At 38.5% G+C, this 25,620-nt stretch overlaps 1 protein-coding gene across 3 annotated transcripts in view; it reads right to left on the reverse strand.

Annotated features, from left to right (window-relative positions):
• ankrd6b (ankyrin repeat domain 6b) overlaps positions 1-25,620 on the reverse strand; it is a 119,027-nt gene that overhangs the window by 85,832 nt on the left and 7,575 nt on the right. For 2 of the 3 annotated variants that reach the window (XM_088089466.1, XM_088089464.1), the window contains exons 2-3: positions 11,318-11,662; positions 2,639-2,737 (exon numbers count right to left, since the gene is read on the reverse strand). In XM_088089466.1, coding sequence (XP_087945592.1) covers positions 2,639-2,737; positions 11,318-11,443 — 225 coding nt within the window. In that variant the 5' untranslated portion in view covers positions 11,444-11,662. The remainder of the gene's footprint in view (positions 1-2,638; positions 2,738-11,317; positions 11,663-25,620) is intronic. The other variant, XM_088089465.1, reaches the window with a different exon arrangement.

Raw genomic sequence — 25,620 nt, forward strand, 5'->3', positions numbered from 1 at the left:
TTTGAACTGAGCCTGCTTCCAGTCTTTCTGCAAAGTTAAACAGGTCCTGATTTCAGCTCCATAATCAACAAATCTGAGTTATATTTTGATCTTCTAATCTCTTGGAAACACAGCAAACAGATGTATTTTCCAAAATGTTGAACTATTTCTTTAAAGAGACAGTTTGGTTACTGGGAATTTTTGTTCAGTTTGTTGCTGTTCTTATTTAGGAGAGAATACAGCCTTGGATTGTTTTTCCTTTACGTCTCGACATGCAGTTTGAAGGTGAAACCAGTGAAATTAGCCTCGCTTTGCTTATCTTCAGCATGTCACGGGACCAAAAGTGGGTCTGCTCCAATTAAATGCAACTTGACATATTTCTGAAGTCTAAAATTTTACAAGTATGGACTAATTAATATCATCCGCCCATAAGTGTGAAATAACACGATCAAAAAACATTGTTAATGAGCTAGAGAATATGAAATATTTAACTGTCCTTCCACTGAGCGGAGCTGCTTCTACATTCAATAAACATAAACAACTGTATTGATAGAATGTAATTTCACCATTTAACATATTTAACCCTTCGGGACTGTTTGGAGCATTTTACGTGCTTTTAATTCTTCACTTTTTGTGTTCATGCATATGGAATACATTTTTAGCAAGATTGTGTATTTTTGTTTTATCTTGCCATTTCCAGCTCAGCTCCTACAATAAGTCTAAAATACATTGTGAAAACTAAAATGTGCTAAAAATGCTCCATTGAAACCCATTCTAACTGCAATTTTTGATCCCACAGCCATCAAAGCATAAAAACACGCTTTGTATTATTCTTGGGTGTCATTCTGGACTTTTGCCTTGGAATTGGTCATTTTTACCATTTTCCACCTGATGTCTTTTTTTAACCATATTGTGCATATGGAGAAAACACATGCTGTTTCCACTAGGTGCACTATTACAATCAATGTTGCAGCAAATTATCAACATATCTCAGTCTGTGATAATAAAAAATAAATAAATAAATAATCTACTTGGCATGTTTTTTTCTTTTTCATCTAAAAACGTGGCATCATGACAAACACCTAGCAATTAAAGGTTTGGAATTCTGAAAATTAATGAATGTTTTATATTTATGAAAAGGACCGATCTTTGCTTAAAAAAAAAAGAAGAAAAAAAAGAAAAGCTGAATGACAGTAGAAATTCATATTTATGTTTAACATGTTTTATTGCCTGATTTTGAAAAGCACATTTTGTGTGCAGAGCGGTGCGAGTGTGTGAGTATTTGACACTGCACAAAAATAATAATGTATACAAAACAATGTTGCTGCTTATCGTTGACATATCTGTGATCATCAAAAAACTAATAATCTACTTTGCATGTAGCATATTGAAAATAATTCAATTTTTGTGGTGGGTTTTTTTTCATCTAAAAACATAATGGCATCATGACAAAAACCTGGCATTTAAAGGGTTAAAATTCTGAAAATTAATTAATATTGGATATTTATGATTAGGACTGATGTTGTTTGAAAAATTATCTCAATGAAAGTAGAAAATACTATTAATGTACAATATTTTTCAAAGCTTGATTTTGAGAAGCTCGTTTTGTGCACAGTGCAATACGAATGTGTTGTAATATTAATAGGGCCCCAAAAATAGCACAAAATTCCCCCAAAACAAACTGTCTCTTTAAATATTAACAGTTTTGTAAACTCCTTTTTGATAAGCACACCACGTATACCCGAGTTATCACTGACTCAAGGGTGACTCAAGCGGTAATGATGTTAATATGGTCCCAGTACAGCAGGTATACAAACCACAGCAGGTAATCGCAAATAGCTCTATTTGCTGTTCAGAGTGGTTTGTATAACCATATGACAGCAGTGACATATGGGAAAAAAGGTGAAGCTCACATTTATGCTCAGCCATGAATGGGATTCTGCACACAGAGCAGATTAGTGGTGAGTGACATTTAGAAGTCTGACATGAAAGCGCTGGAAGAAGAAGCAATGAATTCCATGAGATGGAGGAGGAAGAGGAGGGAGAAGAGGAGGAGAGGGTCATTCCAAGCTAGATAGGAACTGAGCCGAGCGCAGCAGCAGCAGTAGTGGAGGAGTGAAGTTTGTTCAGGGAAGGAAGGAAGGGGGGGGGGCGGGGATGTAGCAGATTTCCGCTGGCTCAGTAGGAGCAGTTTTGGCTAACCTCCTTCACTCTCCCTGATCCTCCAGGCTCTTTCTCAGCCCTCCTCCACTGTCTTCTCTCCTCCTCCTCCTCCTCCTCCTCCTGCCCCAGTCTGCACCTGCTGCTCCCTTCAGTCCCAGAGGATGTACTGCAGCCTGTTGCAGAGCTCATTGACCACAGAGAGTGAATTTGGCAACGCCATTGATCTGAGTTATCTGTGGGTAAGGGGGACTTGCATGCTAAGGGTGAACCCACAAGAGGGCAGTCCAAAGGGTCCCATTCAAGGCCACTAGAGGTCATTACACTACAGTTATCTTTGCGTAAAAAAAGATCTGAAAAAAATCACTCCAATCAAACAGAACTGATGGCAAAAAAATCCACTTGTGACCACCAATTAAGGACTGCAGTGCGAGAGCTGGAAGTGGATGAAAAGTGGGGACATGGCCGAGGCAGCTGTCACAGAGATGAATCTACTCACGTCGTCTTGGATGTCCAGGTCGCAGCCAGCTTTAAGCAGGATACGCACAACCTCAATGTGGCCTTTGTAGGCAGCCAAGTGCAGGGGGCTTCTGCCATACTGTGGACACAAAACACACACGACTCAGCCCAGTGAACACGACACAAGTGCACAAACTCGACAAAAAAACCCACCTCTGCTGTCCCACACACAGACTCACAGTCCAGTGATTCAGATACATCTGCAGAGTAAGTGACCGCGGTCATGGCTGCTGGTACGACTGAAGACGATCTGCTGCAGAGTACAATCCATCTCAGTAATGAGTCGACCCAAAACAAACATACTTAATCCACGGTTTAAGAGAATGGTGCAGTGTGCACAGCTGTTCATGTTAGCTGAGCAGAGGATAAACTCTGCATCCTGCCAATATAAGGATCTGTGGGCGGGCCCTGAAGCAAAAAGGTTACTTAACTAACCATAACCCTGTGGGACGGTTTAAAAAATCACATCACTGAAATTTCAAACTGGTATTATCGCCAAAAGGCTGTGTACCTCCACGCTCAAGGCCTGGGTGATTGGGCTTTAAAATAATATCACGGTATTTTTTTAGGCTATATCAATATTTACAGCAATACATAATATATATCACGATATTGTGAAATCTAAAAAAAAAAAGTAGCTACTGCCATACAAAAAAAGTTATGTAAACTACTGTTATAATAAAGGTAAATTTAAAAAAACTGTTATAATATTAAATAAAATAGTTATAGTAAAGCTGAAGTATTGTTATGATTAAACAAATCAAAGTGGAACACATGGTGCTTTTATTTTGAAGGTTACATCTTGTCTCTACACGTTTCAACTTACAGTCTTCATCTTAGGTGTCAGCCCCATTTAGGCTTTTGAACTTTTGCAACATAGTGTGCCTTGGAATTTTGTGGTTTTGACTTATTGACAAAAGAAATAACAAGTCTTTCCTGTCCCTCATTTTTAGCCGTGAAGATTGTGTAAAACAGAGAGCATGTTTATTAGTTGCTAAACAGTATCCTATTCATCTCTGGCAGCAGATTTTAAAAATTCTATTGAAAAATCATATCAAGTTGTTATCCGCAAACCTCATTATATTCTTATTTAACAAGTCCCTGAGTACCCCTGAGATCATTTCGAAGTTGTTTTACTACAGCATTTTCAAATAATCTAATACATAAGATGGACCCAATATGCAGTTATTTTGGCATTAAAAATAATTTTCCAGTAAAAAATAATTTTCAAAATAAACCTAAATATTACCAGCCAATGGTCACCTGCCAGCTACCATTACTTTATTAATAATAATAATAATAATAATAATAATAATAATAATAATAATAATAATAATAATAATAATAATAATAATAATAATAATAATTATAATAATAATAATAATAATAATGATAATAATAATTTGTACTTTTATAGATACATACATTAGAGCACAAATATCAAACAGCACTGTATACATGAACAAAAGGGGGTGAAAGTACAAAATACATACATACATAATACATACATAATCATAAATAAATAAGTAAAAAGTAGATAAGAGAATTAAACTTGTATAATCAGATAGAAATTAAGAGTAAATTAAGAGTAAAAGAAATAACCACATATATGATACGATATGATAGATACGATGCTAATGAAGATGATCTCATGAAAAACAGATAGAATGCTTATAAAGGAACAAACTCTTGAATTTGAAACAAGTAAACATGCAAAGTATACAGAGGTGCATGAAATATTCACATGGGAAAACTAAAACAAGGCCACTATAAAATGTAATAACAGGTTAAAAACATAGCACCATCATATAACAACATTAAGGGTAGGCTTTTTTATAAAAGTGAGTTTTGAGGAGGCTTTTATAAGCTTCAGCAGAGTCTGCTGATCCCACACTGAGGGGAAGGCTGTTCCAGGGGTGAAGGGCCATGACTGAAAACATACAGTTGCCTTTGGTTTTCATTCTGGTTCATAGGGCTGCAGCCAGTAATAACTTATTTTGGCTAGTAGCAAGTATGCTTGGCTGGTTGATTTTTTTTAATCTACTAATCCTTTTCGCTGGTGAGTCAAAAAGTGAATTTTGGACATGGTTTATATATATAAAAAAAGAATTCTTAAATTAGCTAAATCAGTTTAGGAACTAGAGATGATCAACTGTTTTTGTATATTAAATTGATGCTTAATGTTCTCATTATATACAGTAAATGGCACTAACATCATGTGGTCGTAGGAAACAAACATGCAGTGCAATTAGCATTAGATTGCAGTGATGCCCTGCATGGCAGAGGGTGAAATGACATAATGAACGTCAACAGGGGGAAATTCCATCTTACAGTAGTTGGGACATATTAGGTTAAAAGCTCTCAACACATCCTGAACACTACATCCAACATAATGACCTGCATTAAGAAGAACGACAGAGCAGGATGTCATCACGCAGGTAACCATTCAAACTTCAAACACAAGATCCAGCTGATCTCTGCTAATGCTGAGTAAATGCACTTTAATTACACATCAAGTGTGTACTCCCACACAGCAGCACAAGCCGCAGTACACCCCAGGTATTATCTGGGCGTTTGGAGGTTCGTGCTTTGTTTGGGTGCGGCTCGGCTCTGCTCTGTATTTTATGTGGTCCTCAGATTGAGTTACACTGGGCCTGGCTTGGAGGCAAGCCACTCGCCGAGCTCTCAGATAAACAACTGGTCTCAGGCCAGCCGGGAGCCTCTGTTGTCTCCACACTGACTGGCTCTGTTTGAGGCTCTGTGGTTGGTTTTTCAGTGGCAGTGGGTACACTAGGTGTCACTTTAACTTGTATTTTTTGTATAAAAATGCTCTTGTATAGATTTTTATATTCAATTTTAGTTTTGTATACTTCTTATTCTTTTATTTCTTTTGCTTGCTCTGTTTATTAGCACCTAATTCTGCTTGTGTGCTGCAGCCTCAAATGAATTTACCGGCTGGGGCTCAATAAAGGTTTTTCTTATCTTACATCTTAATGCTCTTAGTGTCTTGGAAATGATCCAGACTCAATTCTTTAAGATAATACGAGAAGTCCTGGCTAAGTAGTAAACATGGATGTAAACAAAGCTGGATTTTAAGCACTCTGGTAACCGCTTTTGCAAATGTTTTGCAAGACATTCAACACATCTGTTACTCCAGACCCTGTTTACATGTGGTATTAATGTGTTTTGAGTGATCTGATCACAAGTGGACAGCGCTAAATATGAGCCTTTTTACACCTTGTATTAACATGTGTTTCAGTAATCCGAACACAAATGGACAACCAAGATACATCGCTGTTCACATCTGTGCCTAAAGTGTGTCTCCAGCTGACCACTACCGTTTTCAGTAGGGCTGTCCCAAGTAACATTTTCTGAGCATTAATCAACAGCGAACTTAGAGCTTTGGTCAACATGAGAGATGACAGACGCAGAGCCGACACATTGCATCCCAGAGCTTCACCTTCAAGACCTCCTGATAGCTTTTTAACATTTTACAGTTTGTAAAGTTAAAAAACTCCAACAGTTATCAGCACAATAATCAATAATTCTTCTGCTTTGTGCTGCAGGAAACAGCTCTACTGGGTGTGAGCTGCGGCAGAGCTCATGTGTTTGCGTTCCAGTGCTGAATACCTACCCAATTAATGAATACATAAATAGCTGAATATTTGGTCCCAGCCCTATGATGTGTAACTGAACACTATTGTTGAAATCTTAAAATGAAGTGCGTTTCATTTGTTTTTGGTAATACCTAATACAAATCGAGCTTCTGTCATTAAGTGAATAAAACCACTGGCATCTGACCTCTCCAGATTATAAACCCGAAAGTGATCAGGCACTGGACTCTAAATCCTACTCTCTCTCCTCTTCCTCACATTCTCTTCTTTATTACCAACCTCACTGAACCTCCTGCTTTATCCTTTCTGCCTTTTCTGCCTTTTTATTGGTTTCGTGTTTTCCCAGTCTCAATCCATTCATCACATTACAAAAACTATTCCTACATTCCTTTTCCTGAGTGGAGGAATGTTTCATATGAAACTCTGCCCCCTTTATCCTGGATTAAGTGTTCATAAAGGCACGCTGCCAAAACACCCAAATACAGCTGCTCCAAACAAAATCATCAGCGCAAGCAGCAGCACATGTAATATTGTTGTAGCTGTTACAATATGATGCCATGATGTTTTCGTGGAAAATTGGCTTGCATGCCAGAAGAGAAAACACAAAGCACATGATACACGACCAAATCACCCAGGATAAAGCACTATACACGAGTAATACTCAGCACTGGCTTTGCATGCGCTCTCTTTAATCTCACATATCTGACAGAGAGAGTACTTTTAAAAATCCCAATAAATCAATGATTTTATGTGTATCCGAAATGTGTTGCTTCTTGACATCAACAGTGATATTCATTTCCTAAATCCAGGAAACCTGCGGCATGAAAGACCTGCTGTTATTGCATCTGAGGAAGGAAACTGATGATGGAGAAAAATGCCTCATCAGTAGGATTACATTGCAAACTGTAAAGATGAACAATATGGAGATCTACAAGTTTGTCGTAATAACCCGAATGTCTTCAGAATGGGCTGACAGCTTTCTTTCACACAGATATAGGCCGTTCACATCACTACACGTCCTCTGTCCAATGAAACTGGCCCACACTGAGCTATCAATAAGAGTGTCATGTCACAGATCTGATCATACTGTACAGTATAAAAGTAAACCAGAGTGTTTAAAGATACTAACGATTAGATAGGGCTGTCCCTAATGCCACTTTTTGGGCACCCAAGCTTCAGTGAGAAATACTAGCATATAGTCAAAACTTGGACAGGGGTTAAATGAGAGAACTAAAATAACGTGAGTATTAGCCACTTTGCTGGCACACAGGTCGCAAATTATCCATAATAGAAAAAATGAATATTTGGCAAGATGGGTGAGGAGGTAACTTAACTGCAAATTTTACAAATTAAAACAGGTAAAATCTCATTCCATTGTAGAGCTGCATTCAGTGTATTGACCCGCTCTACCCCTCTCTCTCTCTGTTTATCACAAAACTACTGCTGTGGCTGTGACAGAAGGCCGGTTTCCATTAAGATTTGTGCAAAACGTACAAAAAGTATGGCTTCTAAAAACTGGGATTAAAAATCTGCCACTGTTATTATCAGCTGCATATGTGCTATGCTAGAGTGGACAACTTGACAGGCAATGTGAGAGCTGAGATGAAAGAATAAAGAAAGGCCTCAGGGGAATCTCTGTAACTGTATGTGTGTGTGTGTGTGTGTGTGTGTGTGTGTGTGTGTGTGTGTGACTCCTGAACTGAAAGCTGTGTCAGTGTGATCCATCTGTCCGAGCAGCAGCTCAGCTGTGATACTGTTAAACATCTGGGTGCATACAATACACTGTGCACTCCTGATGGAGGTTACTCATCTTAATAAATAATTGGCTGATGAAAACTGTTTATATTTTGATATTTTAGAACTGAGAATAAACTTGAAATAAAGTATGACACCCTTCAGTATTTTCAATTTGATTGCAAATTCATGCTGCCAAAGACAGCCTTATAAAAACAATATCAGTCAGTATTGTTCCTGGTGCAACAGTATAGCATTCCCCAGTACCAATTATTTAGGTACCTACAACTTCACCATCTGTTATTGGGAATTTTTGGGTCCTGTACATCAGCCCCGAAGTAGCAGTTTTTAGATCAAGTACTACTGTGCTATGGGAAAGGCCATGAGGGGTCTGTGTATTATTCCATGATGATCCAGCTATTTGCTGTGAATTGTAAAAGCACCAACAACTATTAATCACAGAAAATATATTGCTTTGGTATTCCTGCTGTAGATCTCTGTTATTCTGCCATTCAGAAGTCGCTGCAGCACAGAACTGCCAATGTTTGGGAGGAGCGACAATACGGCGGTCCTATAGAGGTTGGGATGTATAGACAGTTAAATAATTCCACAACCGGAAACCATGGATTACCAGAGCCATCTGGAAACATGGACAATTATAAAGCAGCAGCCAACAATGTAAGAAGACGCAAAAAAAGTGCTAAATTACAGTGAACAAATTAAAGGAACTGATGTAATCACACTTTACTGGAGCTGTTCTTTGTATAATTCCATGTGACAAATAAATGATTGATGAAAGTTTCAAAAAGGCATTAGCCCAACAGCCTAGCATTGCAAACCATTTTAACTGAAAATAGAACAGAATGGAAAAAAACCCAGATTTTAATAAAGGAATTCCTGCTAATTAGAGCAAGGATCCAACAGAAACGTCTTAGTATCTCCTCAGGTCACACTCAGAGTAATTAAGAGGAGATGTCTTTGCATATTCCTGCGCAACACCCACACAGGAGAAGACCTCACTGAGAGAACAGCCTGCAGCAGGCTCGCTCAAAATACTTCAATGGAGAGAGCACGTTGGCTGAACATCATTCCCCTGACTGAGTGTGAAGCTGCTGGAGTTATTTTCATTGGTACATGTTTGAAACATGACAGGGTTGTGTTCAAATGTTAGCGGCTCCACTGCTGCTGACGCTTTCATGCTCTGTTTGGTGTCTAATTGAGTTAACTGATGCAGATGAGTCCATGGAAAAAGTGTTGCTGGATCTGTTGTCCAAAACTGATTTACCTCACAGTTAGTGAACAGGTCTGTTATTTTTTAAATAAACAATAGAAAATATAAAAGTGATTTATGTGGAAGCTCACAGCTTTGCAGTGACATTACTGGTCTGACTTGCTTCTCAGCCCCCCTAAGAAACACAGACTAAGACTCCATGCTAGACTACATCTTTGAGTCACACAGCTCAGCGACACAATGGAAGTAAAACGACACCCAAAAAATGCAGACACAATAATACAGGCGGCTAACAGGAAAGAAAAAGCTTGTGAGCTGATTATCACAGTTATCATATTTCACTGTTTTTGGTTGCTTTTGCTGAGGGTCATTTAAGTTGGTCCAGAAAAAAGAAAAAAAAATCATCCATTGTTGCCTTTTAGTTCTGGTCCTATTCATGTTCACACTAGGGATGATAACAATTAATCAGTGATTAACTGGTCATTAGAAATTTAATCAAGCGTTTGAAATTTAATCGATAGACTTTGAAATGCCGTCAAAATATGTGCAATATGTTGCTGTGAGTTTTGACTGAGGATAAAACTCATTTGGTAATGTTTGAAATAAGCAAAGTTTTTATGTTTTATTCAAATAACGATGAATTGATTAACTGATCATTTATTTTACAGATTCCTCGATTGAGGAAAGTGCTGTCAATTTGCAACCCTAGTTCACACTGACGTGCTATAAACTAAACAAGATGAGTAAACATTGAAAGTTACATGATTCACTGTAATTTTGGTGACATCATCCTGCATCATTAGCATTACAACTGACCCACAGATGTAAGGTCACCTTGACCTTAACCTTTGACCACCAAAATCTAATCAGTTTATCTTTGAGTCCACATTTGTGCCAAATACAATACCAGCTTCATGATCATGGTATAGATAATCAGAGAGACAACCTGAAAACAAAAATACTGGCAGTGACTGTCACCAGCACGGCGGCATGAAAAACTGACCTGATAACCAGATATAATTATTAGATAATAATTATAAGATTAAATATAACTTGAAAAGGGGGTTCAACTGACTGATGAGCTAAACCGAACAGGCCAACAAACCAGAGTCTATTTGAATCAAAACACAACAGGTTAGATCTGACAGAATTGCGTGAATGCAGTAGCACCTCTTGCAGCTACTGGACTCTTTCTTGTACATCATGTGATCACTAAAAGCTAAAATTGTGTTTCCATTGCAGTTTTGTGAAAATATGGCATTATGAAATCGCCTGAAATAGCACCTCATGGGCGAGTAAAAACTTTTTTTTTTTTACTTTTTTCGCAATTGACCTGTTTCCATTAGGCGCATTTTAAATTCCCAATTTCAATTGGGATTCAATTCAATTTGAGGGTTCATGGAAACCCACCTAACGATTAATCCAAAACTGAAAGTCTTCTATGATCATTCAACTGTTTTACCATAGAAAAATATGAGTTGAAAAGTGTACGACTTTGGGTAAAACGCTGCACTTGTCACTGTCACTAGCCATCCAATCACAGTGGAAAAGGGACAGGATAAAGACCACATAGACCAACAATCAGGACAAATACAAAGGCTGAGCAACTGCCATTTTCAGCTAGAAAATACATGCTTTGATGGACACACAGCATTATTAAAGTAACACCAGCCACAAATGATTACTTGGTTGGACAACTGGCATTTATTTACAATGTAAAAAAGTATCCACCAGTATCATCGGTCCGACCAATGATGACGATCGGATAAGAGCATATCGACAGACCAACTGACCATCCGACCATAAGTTTACAGGCCTACACAGATGGACATGAAGTTGATTACTGACACCAAATCTACCCAGTGTTTTTTAAGATGCCTTTTTATTGTGCTAATTCATTTGTTTCATTTTTCAAGTACCAAGGGTCAACAACTGTGCTAGACTGGTAAGCATGGTAAGACAAAAAAGCGAACTACAAACGTGATCAACCGACTGGCACTACATCTTTGGTATGAGGACAAAAATCATAAAACAAATACATAATCGGTGTAATTATCAGATTTCAGTAGCACTCACTCACCTTGGTGACAGCTACTTTAGCGCCCTTGTTGATGAGCTGGACCACATTGTCGGCTTGCCCCTTGTGTGAAGCTATGAGGAGGCGCTCGGAGAGTGCGAGGACCTCAGCCGCATCCTGCTGGCTCATGAAGCAGGGCGAGTGATGCTGCCGTCCAGGTCAGACACAGTACTCCAGACGGTGGGGAAGACGGCGGCTGTGGCGATGGTCTCCAGTGCCCTCTAACTCATGGTGAGCTGCGCCGCAGACTGAGGTGTCAAACAGGAGCTGGAGAGGCTGCCAGTTGCTGCTGTTTTCTACAAACTCCACAAAGTGTCAGGATCCCTTCCCGTCATCCTCTCCTCTCTGCTGGGAAAAGAACAGGAAACACATGGAGTGAAAACAAGCCAGCGAGTGCTCCGCTCATAACGCTGGCAAACAGGAAGCAGGGAGGAATGGGCAGAGTGGAGCGACATCCCGACTGTCCAGGTTGTTAAACCCGGGAACGGTCCTTGTGGGATCATGTGAGCGCTACAGAAATAATCCGCAATGAGAGCCAAAAAGAGGGGTCAGATTTGGTCAGAGAGTGAGTGCCTGCAACACTGTGAAGCCAGCCACTCACACACACAATTAGACATTTAAAGCTGCAACAGTCTTTAGTTTGTTTTTTTAAACAATATTTTTCATGAAATTTTGACAACACAAAAAAAGTGCAGAGAAATTGCACATCAATATACCGATAAACATCCCCTCACACAGTCACACACTAACGAAGACAAACACAAACAAAAAACAACACAACAAAAAAGGGACAAAAATAAATTAAGCAAATAATTCAATTAATTAAATAAAAAATGACAATAACAATTGAATATTTGTTTTTGTTATCAATTTTGGGGTGAGACTGTCTCATAAGCCTCTACAGGTTTTCTGTTTTACTGTGCAAAACAAATGATAAATAAATAATTAAAAAATAATAATGATGAAATAGAAATTTTTAAAAAAAGGCAGGATCAATATTTTCATGTTAATTATGTAACATGTAACACAGTCAGCGATACATGCCTCATTTGCCAATGGGGAAACATATGAATCCCAAAAAAAACCCCAAACTCCTTCTGTTAATCTTCAGTAATATGTGTCAACCTCTCCAGCCCATGACACGTAATCAACACCTTTTTCCACATTCAGAGTGATGGCGGTTCTACACCAACACAATGAATTCACTCCTCTTCCTTGGAGAAGTCTAAAATCAATCATTTTCAATTGTCTCCCTGTTTGGATAAAGTCTCTGGGACTTTTGCGGTTCTGACTGTGTTACAAAAGCTGACACAGTCATAACCGCAAACAGCACAGACACACTCCTGTGCTTTGATGAGCTCCTCTCTGACACACTTCTGCTGTTGTGGTCTAACCACAGGGAAGGTGGAGTGATGGAAAAAAGGCTGCAGTGTCTCATCTGATATCTCATCACCATTAAAGCACACTGACAGGCAGACGTTGGCTTGTCAAACACTGGAATGCATTCTTACCCAATTAGGCTTTTCACAATTCTCCCACAGAGATCCTGTTATCTCCCAGTATGTTTCAATGTACTGTCAATGACTGCTGACATTATCTGTATCCTTCAAAATATGGCCCTGGGCCCAAATCTGAGCTCTGAAAATGAGTTAAAACATACTGGCTGCAAAGGGGAAAGTCAGTCATCTTTTTTCTTCTCTTGGTAAAAGAGTAGTAACAGATTTAAGTTTCTGTGGCACTTTTCCATCCCAGTTTCAATTACAATCCATGAAATAAAGCTCAGATTAATGTACTGCTGCACTCTATGCTTGTTGAATGGCAACATTTCAACCAACTATTAGAGGAAGAAGAAGGTAGATTTATGAGAGATTTTTTAAACTTTGTTTAAGAAATGAAATTACAATTTGTCCTTGATCCAGCGATGTAAAATGTAGAGGCTGATGGGACCTGACAGGTTTGGCCGGGTTCAGATATTTATCTATAGAGGTAATGTTTGGGTTCAGGTTGGGACTGGCCTATGACCCCCTGTCTCACTGGGCTAGTTCTTGTTCAGTGCAGGGCTTTGGTGTTTACATAGCAGCACATGAAGGTAAAACAAAGCTATTTCAGGTGGTAAATACTCATGGATGTTAGTTTTAGTTAGCTAAACTAGCTGGTGTTCAGGTGAGCTGTAACCACGACAACAACAATAGTTTGACAGGGACAAAGTCATTGCTTTAGTGACGATACATTGTTCGCTGCATTTTTGTAGTTTTGTATGCCCAATTAGCTACAAAGTTTAAAGGTTGTGGAATCGCTACAAAAGAAAGGAGTTTTGTGCACAAAATTTAAAACTCTGGTTAGGTGTGAAATAGGCGTCTCCATTGGTAGGCTGATTTTTAACTTTTTTAACTTGCATTTTTTTTTATTTCCAGTCTGGTATAACTAAATGTAAACATAACTTTATTCTATCAAGTACCTCAACTGCCCCACATAAACAGTATCATTTGAGTGGCACATGCTGGTACTCTTTGAGTGCATGCTGTCTCTCATTAAGTCTCAATATATTAGTCTAAATAGACGCTGACAGATGACAGTTAAGGCAGGCAGATGGAAAGGTCTCTCAGCTGGGAGTATCATAAATAGTTTCAGCCTGCCTAGTGGGCTTCTTTCATGTCAGATTCTTTTCCTGTCAGATATCAATCCAGAGTCATAAAATGAGCAGGTAATAAACAGAGTGAAAACAGACGCTCTGAGCGTGCCCCGACACGCACACGCTGTGATTAAACAGCCTTCATTACATGTTATTTATGCTGTCAGAACTCCCAATTATGTGGGCATATACTACAGGGTTTGTCTTTTTATAAACTTTGTATTTTTCTTTTATGATCCATGAGGTGTTTATTGGCTGTAAAACTGGAACTGCAGCCAGCATAATCCATGCTCACTAAGCTGCACACCAGCAAAACACACAGCAGATTCAGTACACACAAAGAAAGGGAAGAGCTTTTAAATAGTTGAGTTTGATCTTAAGCTTTCCACACAGTGTGTCTGTTCTTTGAAGAGCTAAACACACAACAAACAACCAGAGATCCATCCAACAGCACATCAAAGGTCTGCTGAAAGATTTCAACACGTTCAATCAAGAACTTTTCATTCAGTTCCTATGAGAGGAACAGAAACTTCCTTTGACCTTTTTATATTTCATTTACGGTGGATGTAGTTAGGATGTTCTTCACCCTTTGAAACCTGGATCGACATCACGTTTCTTGTGCTGCATTCAGACACCTTTCACAGGTTTGTTTTCTTTCAAATTCATGGGGGAAAAGACAATGAGCGACTCGGTAAGAAATGTCTCACAAATTGCAAAGAAATAGTACAAAATTAACAAATTTTCTACAAAGTTCAAGAACAATATCCAGAGGTTTATTCTTAATTATCATAATTATATATTAAAAATCAGTTTTACAGAATTATTATAATTTTTTAGCTGTTTTTTCAGACCACTTCCTTATTTTGGGGCTTTTTTTTTTTAAATTTTGTTTAGGGTTTTAGTTTTTACTTTCTACTAATTTCTTGCTAATTTCTTGGTCATTTCTTTTTAAGTTGCTCATTGCCTTCTTTCCGTCTTTCCTGAATTTAGATTTACGCTGTAAACGTGCTTTTACTTTGAAATTATTTTATTTATTTTTTGTGTAAAAGACATTCTCATTACATCCAGTAAAACTTACTATAATTTTAAACAAAACATTTTAACTGCTTTTATATTGGGGTGGTCTGAATGCTAGGAGACAGAGGGAGGTATAAGAAAGAGGCTGTAGAGATTCAATATTTTCAGCTTTTCTGCCATGAGGCCTTTGATCCAGCCACAGCAGGCTCCTTCTGTCTCTCACAGTACGGCTTCAGTCGAGGTTCTCACAGTCTCGTATTCATCCAATAGTTGCCCTCAATTAACTGGATTAATGTTGGTGTATGATGCCTGGGTCAGTTTATTAAACAGATCCCTGCATGTGCCACTGATCCTCTCTGTGAGCCTCTGAGGGGCTGCATGACTCTCTGAAGCAGTGCTTCTCAAGTTTTTTAGGTGTCCCCTATTTTAGAGGCTGAAATAAACCAAGCTGCGTTCCTAACATTCAAATTGACAACATTTTTATTAATCCTAATAATTCTGGAGAAACTGGTTACAGAAGGAGCTGAGTTGAACACTGCTGACACAACATTGTCAAAAACCTAAAACTTTATTTTTGTTTTAATTACTTTCTGTTATGAAAGTGAAAAGTTGAAGTCATGTTTTGTTGTGATGAGCAGCATTAGGTTCTTTTTTCTCCATCAAAAATCATTATGCACTTTATATGTCTTTTGCTGTCTAAATAAATGTTGCTAACTTGAGTCTTGATAGCCTTACTAGTCGTGGGAACGTTCATTAGGAGCATTAGAATATAGATACCATTCAGTGTGAAACACTCTCGGAGCACAGAGCATACTCTGGGCAAAGATGGAGCAGCAGAACATCAGACATAGTGAAAGTGAACCTCAACTGTTCATTGCGCTAGGTCTAACAGTCTGCAGCAGCTGCCCCTCTCATCTATTGATCTGATCAGCTTTGACTGCATTGACAGATCAAGTACCAACCTTACAACTCAAATTAAGAGAGAGGACACAGAATGTTAAAAAAGGGACAACCACACACACACACACACACAAACACACACACACACACAGAATTTTAAAAAAAAAAAGGTTTGCAGACCCCACATAGAACTGAATATTTTCTCTGTCCTCTGCATGAACAAATGAGAAAGTTTGCATGTCAAGTGATGCTAAAATTATAAAAGCAGTATAGGCCGAGAAAATCATTAGCACTTCGTAGCGAGTCCTTTAAACAGGAGCATTACAAAGCCAAACTGGTAACCTGAGACAAACACAGGATGCGAGCGACAGCGAAACACAGCATTTTCAACTCAACACTGATTGTACAGCTCCAGTGTGCAGAGGAAAAGGCACGTCCCATCTGATCCCTCGAGTCTAATCTGTGATGACAGTCGCTCTAATGACTGTGTGTTTCATTACCGGAAACACGGCAGAGAATGGGAGAACATGGTACAGATGACATCAACAAGACTGATTCACAGCGCCGCGGGCATACATGGCTAAATCCAGAGAGAGAAATGGATTATTACCAAGACATTAGTCCTTCATCCCAACTCAACCAGAGAACATGACTGTGCTTTACTGTTCCTCTGCATCCAACTGAAAAGGCCATGGATAGACAAATATCCTTGAAACATTCCCAAAATTTGAAATCAGACCACACAAAGTGGAATGCCAAGGAATGCATAACAAACCTCACTATCGGAGGTCATTTCACTTGAGCTGAAAAGGGTGCTGATGCACTATGGTAACATTTGAATGGCTCCCTCCTACCAGCTGAAAACTGAATAAGATTAAGCGAGAGGGGGAAACTCTCTCCCCGACTTGCATTCCAGTTGATTCTCCAGAAGATCCTGTTCAGTCAGAGACCCACGCACACAAAGCCGGCCTGGCAGTCGCTGTGAGACTCCTCACAGGCAGCTAGGCAACGGGGCTTTTGTGCAATCTTCTGGAACTTAGGACTCAGTTCAAGAACGAGAAATGCCAACCCCTTTGCTTTTCACATGGCTCTGGGAGGAGGTCCTGGAGAATACTTATTAACCTGGAAAACAGCCGCCTTCTCATGCACACAAACCGTGTCATATCTGTCCTGTTTCTAATTTGAAAAAAGTGGGCAATCTTAAGGGAAGATGGACAACATTTTTCTAATACATGTCAAATACAAACTTGCAGTGTCTCAAATGACAAACAAGAAGACAATCTTGGCAGTAGAGCTGTATGTGTATTTGTCTTATACTTAACATAGTGTTTGGGTCCAGACTGCCTGGGCAGAGGTCAAATTGGTACTTTTATACTACTGAAAGTAGAATTACCACCTCGCAATTTTATTCCTCAAATTTATGAATCAATTATCAAATTGGTTGGCAATTAATTTAAAAGCTGACTAATCGTTTTGTCAATTAATCATTGCAGCTTAACAAATAATATAATCCTTCAAATAAATGGAACTTAACTGGAACAGTTTATCATTTTAGAAAAGTGTCACGGATGGGAATGTTCATCATTACATTTTCTTCAACAGTTTTTCTTGAAATTTGGTTAAATTGTGCTCTACATTCAGACAGAAACTTGAGGTGTAGTAATTCTGCTTTGACACTGGAGCCCTAATTAAAGCCTGGAGGATTAAAAAGAGTTTCTATACAGGGAGGACAGGATGACCTGTCCACACTCATGGCCTTCATGTCCTTTTAACACCCTTCCCTGGAGGGAGAAGTCTGGGTCAGTGTGGGGTCAACAGCCTGGTTGCTCAGTCTGACCTCATCAGAATGCATCGCACTCCTTGCTGTTGCAGTCCTTTGTCTACTAAAATAATTACATTTGTTAATCATAGTTTCTCATGTCATAGACCTTAATAGGGGTTTCAGCAAATTCAGTCATTTGTAGCAGCTTGCTATGATTAAAACATATGCTGCCTCATGCTGATTTTTTTTATTTTTGGAACCGGACCGTCATTAGGAGCACTAATACACCTAATTAGACCGTTTGGATATTTATTATACCACACTTTCGGAGCACAGAGCATACTCTGGGCAAAGAGGGCACAGTTAAAGTGAAACTTAACCTTTCATTGTGGTGGGTCTAAAAGTTTGCTTTTAATCACCACTGCAGCAGCTCCTCCTCTCACCTGTCAATGTGATCTGAGCAGCACTGATCAGATCAACTAATGAATTATCAACCTGTGACTCAAACTCCACAAACTGCTGCTGAGGAAATAAAAAAACCTGATTAAGGCTTTCACCAGTGCTGCATTCACAGAACTGCAAAAACGAACTAGAATGATACAGAGGACTCTCACGGGCAAGAAAGCAAAACAAAACAATGTAAGTCTTCACCCTGCCAGCTACTGTCAAATAGATTCTAATTCTCATGAAAACACTGACAATGTAGACAACAAATAGAAAAAGTAAAAAACTTTTAGACACAAGGTAAAAAGTGATAGTTCTACACAGTTCTCATGGAAGGACACAAGAACCAAAGCTGTGAGGACAAAAGCATTTTCTCCTGCTACTGGGAGCACTCCAATATGGCACTAAAAGACCATAACCAACTCATCCTAAGAGTTTCCTCTTTAAACTTACAGTATTAACGAAGCTCATAACTTTAGTTAAGAAATGTGACCGACACCTGAACATCCCAATTAGCCACTGGAGACTCAACTTGAACATATCCACTGCTGCAGCAAACACTCAGTTTTCTTACTGATTAATCAAATGATTAATTTTGCAATACAAGGCACTATAAAATGTCAGAAAACGAGGAAAATGACCATCACGTTTTCCCAGAGCCCAAGGTGAGGTCTTCAAATTGCTTGTTTTGTCTGAACAGTCCAAAACCCAAAGATATTCAATTTATAGTGATATAAAACAGTGTTAGGCAGCAAATATAAACATTTGAGAAGCTGAAACTTTTTTTTGTCTTAATTGTTTAAATCATTTACCGTTTAAATCGTTTTGGTTTTTTTTAAGATAATTTTTGGGGCTTTTATTGCCTTCAATTGACAGGACAGTGTGGGTGTGAAAGGGGGAGGGAGAGGAGGAGACGAGGTGCCGCTCTATCCACTGAGCCACCAAGCGCCCCAATGTTTAAATCGTTTACATCAAATAATGATCTCAGAGCGACTAGTATGATAAAGTACTGGATATGGTACAATAATTTGTAGCATGGGGTTCAGTGAAACAGGAACAGCTCCCGATGTTTGGGTCAAAGCAGCTTCTCTGACAGCTGACGTGTTGAGTCTTGCCGTTTGTCCTGCTGGAGGTGTGATGGGCTTCATTCAAAGGAACAGTTTTGATGGGTGGTGCCCACTCGATAACCTCTGTGACATACCTGCTCTGACCTCTGACTAATTCACAAATCACACACAAGCAGCAAACATTTCTCGCATCTGGAAGTTCCCTAAACAAAAATATTTCATTGGCTGATTTAACATGAATGGGTGGAAAACCACTGATTCCCAGAGCCAGAAAAGTGGATTCATACATAAGAATGGCAACGGGATAACTATCACAACAAGGATGGGCAAAAGTTTATCTATTAATAACCATATCACTCTTTGTTACTAAATAGAAGTTCACTTTAGTTTCTGCACAGACACAGTAGCACTTGTAAACCCCTTGTTTGATGCATCCCAAAGCTCACAGGCTTCTGTGTGTTATATATTAGTAATTTAACTTAAAAATCTTGGAGTTTTGGACTGCTGGTCAAACAAAATGTCACGTAAACATGTCACAATGAGATTTGCAAAATGGGTGCTATTCAACATCAGTGGGTGACGTCATGGTAACTATGCCCATTATTTATGCAGTCTATGGATTTAACCCTTTGAAACCTGGAGTGACATCACTTTTCTTGTGCTGCTTTCAGATGTCTTTCATGGTAAATTAAACCTCTGCACCCTGAGCACGTTGGTGCAATGTCATTGAAAACTTGGCAAAAAATAGGCAATGAGCAATTTTGGTAAGAAATGTTCCACAATTTACAAGAAATTAGTAGATATAGATAATTATTTTTAAAAAGCAAGAGAAAATTTCTAGGGGAAAAAGAGAAAAAAGCTAGGGAAAAATATTTCAAATTATTACATAGAATACAAAGAATAACACATTTAAATTTATATTACAAAATTATTTAATTTTTTTTTTAATCCCTTTTACAGGTCATAACCTTTTTGTGTTGTTTTTTTTAATATCGTTTTAATTTTATATTTTTAAATTATTATTATTTTATTTTAATAATTTTCTGTTTATTTTCTTGCACTTTGTTTTACTAATTGTTTGCTATTTTTCTCTTCTTTCATTACTCATTGCCTTTTCAACCATGTTTTTGAAAAAAATCAAGAGAGAAAAGGAGAAAAAACTAAGAAAAAACTATATTCATAATTACAATTGCATGTTTAAAATTATGTTACAAAATCATTTTTAATTTTTTAAGCCCCTTTTCCAAGTCGTTTCCTTTTTGTTGTTGTTTTATTCATTTATTTTTGCCTTTTTTAAATGATCATTATTTTCATTAACTTTCAGGTAATTCTCTTGCACTTCTTTTAATTTTTTTAACTAATTTCTTGTTGTTTTTTCTTCTTTCATTGCTCAAGTCAATTTGTCCAGGTTTCAAAGGTTTATTAAAGCATGTAACAAGCACGATAGTAATTTAAAAAAAAAAAAATCAATAATCTCATAATATCATCTAATACTACGATAAATACCTTCATATATACAAATCGTCTGTTAACATTATTTCAAATTGTCATTTGAGGACTGACAGCAACATAAACAGACTTTTTGATGAGATGAAGTTTTCAGCAGTTTTCCACAGTTAAGTATGCCAGCTAAAATAACCACAACACCATGACAGCCCTGAATTACACCTTTCAAGACAGTGTTTAGCTGGTGAAAAGAGCTGAGTTGACTAAACATCTAATGTTTTCTTCTTCATGCTCACAATTTTACCACAGAAGTCAGCGTCACTTGCTAGCTGTCAACACTGTCCCCATGACTGATGAGTGAGAAGCCAACTGTGCATCCTTTAAGACCCCGTACGACAGTTGATATCCAAAGTATGCCAGAAATGTGACTGCTAGTGCCCACCTGCCAACGTTTCCAACAGCAGCCCATTCAAAACCCTGACCAGAAAAGCTTTCATTCAAGTTTCAGTGGGTGTGAGGATTTCACATTTCAGATCTGTGATGTGACCCATTCTATGACCCCCAAAAATACCTTAAAAAAGTGCACCAACGTCATTTAGTCTGCATGTTGAGAAAGGAATGCAGTGTTGCATATTTTCTGCTTTCCGTTAGTTACTCCCTCCAAAAGTTGGCCTGTGATAACGGGTTTTAGATTACAGTCTACAAATGATTAGCTGAAGGGCGGGTGGGGAAATTTGTCCACAGTGCCACCCACTTTGACAGGTAATCAGTGACAAATAAAAGGTCCTATTCTGTGAAAAAAAAAGGTGACTTTTAGGGACAAAACCTTAGCTTTTCAATGCAATGGGGAAACTGCTTAGTTATATCATGCAGAAATACCATTCACAGAGCAGAAAAATTATGCTCAAATTAGGCTTTTAGACTTGAGTACCTCCCAGGAACAAGTCCAAGCATCTAACGTTACATCATATGTTTTTTACTACTCATGAAATATTAAGCACTGTTCACACTTCAAACACCAGCATTAAAATGGTTTGTGTTTACTGAAATGGCCCTCGTGGAGTTCATTACGTGCTCTCAGACGTCGTAGCTGACAGATCTAACGTTCGCTGCACTGAGAGAGTGCAAAGATTCAAAACTAAGTCTGTATTACCTTTGTGTAATGAAGCAGGGCATGAATGCACTAAAATTAACTCCAGCATTCTGAGCTACAACACAGCCTGCAGTACATTCTCTATTATGTGGGTCAAGCCTTCCCACTGTTTATGAGCACTCACAGCTCCATAAAGCACGCCTGCCTTACTATACAGTCCCATGGTGCTCTGCATGAGCTTTTAACACACATATACTGTACTTTCACTGATCCTAACACAATAATTCAGCCCATCTCATGTCTTATATATGAAGCAAAACCATATGTTTCACAATAGTTGAGATTGAGAAATATAAACATGTTTACCTACAAAGGTTTTTATTTATTTACCAAAGGAAACAGAAGTTACGAGGATGTAATTCTAGTTCTGCGAGTATGTGCAGAGCCCACTGAAGTGCTTTGTATCCTGTCAGCAGGCAGGTTTCCATTAACCCTGAAATTGTGTAAATTGAAATTGCAAGTATAAAAAACGCCAAATGGAAACACGACAATTTTAAAAAAACTTCCAAATTATCGAGAAAAAAGTTTTTATTCTTGTGTGAGGTGGTATTTCAGGCAATTTGAAAAAGCCATACCATACTACATACTACTGCAAAACTGCAATGGAAACACTTTCTTGGTATGCTATGGCTATGTGCTTGTCAATGGGAACTGTCTCCCTCATGATGCAGCAGGAGCTACAAGAGCTGTTATTGCATCCAGAACTCTTCAATAGCTGAGCGGACCATCAGAAGTTTTGAATCCACATTTACTCTGTGAAATCGTGGACTGTCAGCTCCCAGAAATCCCTCATAGGGGCTCGACTTTCCATTATCACTCGCATAACACGCCTACGTGGCCTTTGCAATAAACCTGCTAATCTGAACATCCATCACCATGCTGCTTCTTTAATTAACATTTTTAAGGTGGTTAGACAAAGCTAGTGACCTTGAGCACTGAGAAATTCTGACCATGCATCATTTTATAGCAGGGTTTCCCGCACATTCAGTTATTTGTGGCAGCCTGCCAAGATCAAAACATCTGCCACCACAAATAGAGTTTCTATATTTGGAGATGAACCGTCCATTAGGAGCACTATTGGAATATACTGTATAATACAATAAAATAATATATACTTTTAATATTTAAAACAGTCAGAAAACTACAACTTGTCGTCATAACTCCTACTTTGAGAGTCCAAAAAAAAAAAAATGTAACGCTCTCTCGTAGGAGTAGTCTTATTTCTTGCTGAAAGTCAGTGTAGAAATAATAACATCACTTTCAGAAAGATTTCTAATTGGTGAGACAAAACAAGTGAATCCTGAGAGAGACTCTGAGATGCTTGATGAATACTGGCTCTGAGCAACAAGAGTGCTAAAAATCAGACTCCTGTTTTTGCGCAAATAAACTCTTTGAAGGAAAAAGCATTCTGGTAGGAGTGTTGCTGGTGTTTTTTCTCATCACCTCACTAAAAAACAAAACTACTGAGTCTGACAGCAGAAGAAAAACAGCACAAGAACAAAGATACCACATGCAGCTTCCCCTCCACTGCTCAGTGCAGCTATTTTCCCAGCAGGAGTGTTTTCCCTCTCACTGTGACATGACTATATAATGTGTATGTAAATCAAGAGTTCAGAATGGAAGGTCCCCCTCGGCCCCTCCCTTCACCCTCGGATTTCACTCAAAACTCAGCCATCTGTCTTTCCTGCACGAGTCAGGGACAGAGGGCCAAAATCAGATTAAAACAATACTTTCACCCACTCGCTAATCCCAAGATCTGTTTCAGTGCGAGCTCGCTGCAGCGGCGGGACGGAGAGATTCTGTGCTGACCGAAGCATTTATAGGGAACAAAATAGGTCAGAAATACCCCAGAGGAACACAGGACAAATATTTACAGCTATATTATCAGTTTAATCACTGCCAAGCAGTTGTGCGTTCTGTGCAGAGAAATGGCAGGCGGACACACTGTTAGTTAATCCTCCGGTCACTGCTGGAAATAAACCTTCTGTCATCCATGTGACATCTGAGCCAGATGTGATAGTCATCTAGTACAGAGGTCAACCTAAACATAAGACTAAAAATAACAACATGTCATCGTGCCTTTTAGTACAATCGGCTGTAAGGCACGGGGCATATTAGTGTCTTGAAAAATCACGGTTCATGGTATCATTGAAGTGATAGTTTGGGATTTTTGAAGAGGGGGTGTATGAGATAATAAAATATAGTCAGTGTGTTACACACAGTAGCTGGTGGTTGGTGCGCTCCCAGTTTGTAGAAACAGATGGGGATCACACCCCACAGGGGTTTGTATCTAAACGTATTTTAGCCACTTTAAAAAAGGCCCACCTAAAAAAATCAATATCGGTCTAAGTGAATGCTATATTTTGAGTATTTTCACTGCTTTACCTCGCCATCACACAGCCTTTTCCTTTGGCACTACATTTCTCATCCGCTGCCAGTCAGCTGTTTGGGTCAAAAAGTGCTGTCATGTGATCCAGCTGAAACAAAACTTTACGTTGAAAACACTCAATACAGTTTCCAGTTAGACTTTTTTCTTATATTACCTTGTCTTATTATCTATGGACCTCTCTATGAGATGAGTCCTTAACACAGTTTTGAATTGAACTAAATTGATATTGTATTTTCTAGGTAGGCCCTTTTTAAAGTGGCAAAAATGTATTTTGATATCAGCCCCTGTGGGGTGTACGCCCCGTCTGTTTCTGCAAACCGGGTCCACACCAACCGCCAGCTACTGTATGTAATACATTGACTATTAGTAAAGCCTCACTTCAGAAATACCGAAATATTGTTTTAATAGCAACATTTTTACAAAAAGACCAACACAAACCCATTACAACTTAACATTCTCAATGTAAGAAATAGGTATGAAACTCATAGATTTTGTCGAGAAGTAATTTCCTAGTTCTCCTCTCTCATCACTATCACTTTATACTATCAAATGACGTGTCAATACTGTAAAATTGTTCTTGTAAAACCAAAAGCTCCCAGGAGACGTAGACTGGTCTCATGGTCAGGGTAATGATGCGTCTACAGGAGAGTGGTGTTTATGTGTTCCTGGCATAGAATGAGAACATCTTATCAAAGCGTCTGTACAGTATCAGCTAAAAGACAGAGACAGCTAAGTTTCAGAAGTACTGAGCAATACAGTGTAGTTCTCTGTGTCAATTTGCTGCCCTTTTTTCCGGTTTGTCTCCATCAACAGAAAACTGTTGCTAAGACCAACAGAAGCTACAGTACTGTCCTTGCAGACACACTGCAAAATTCAGCAGTAACTCACTGAAATGAGACTACTTTCTTCTCGTAATTATTCAAAAAGATTCTGACTAAATCCTGAAGAGCAACCTAACACAAGGCTAAAAGCAGTGCTTCACTGCCCTCTCTGGCTGAATATTTGCTGATCTCACCTAGCATAAGTGACTATGTTTCCATACACAAAACGTTCCATTATGTAACCTTACTACAACAAAAGGGATATTTAAAATTGATTTCATGGTTAATGAAAATGAACATTCCACCAATGTTACCATTTACATGCAGCTGTGCATAGATTAGCCTTAAAATGCTCAGCTGTGTTTGACAGGGGTCCAGGGTTTCCCACTCATTTATTTATCTGTGCGCCCGCCACAATCAAAACATCTACCACCTCAAACAGATTTTCAAGAGCTACTGAAATATACAGTACTGTGCAAAAGTCTTAGGCCACTTTATTTTAGCAAGGTTATAATGAACATACATATTTATTTCTCAGTAGTCGCTTTACTAAAATACAACCAGTATACAGTGCTAAAAATGCAAATATTTCAGAATAAAATAACCTAATCAGGCTTAAGTTGCAAAGATTTACTGTGATCTCCATTTCCACTTAGCAAGTTTTGAATTCTATTA

This window comes from Plectropomus leopardus, chromosome 16 (assembly GCF_026936395.1).
Source record: "Plectropomus leopardus strain MGB_pleo_1.0 chromosome 16, ASM2693639v1, whole genome shotgun sequence".
NCBI lineage: Eukaryota > Metazoa > Chordata > Actinopteri > Perciformes > Serranidae > Plectropomus > Plectropomus leopardus.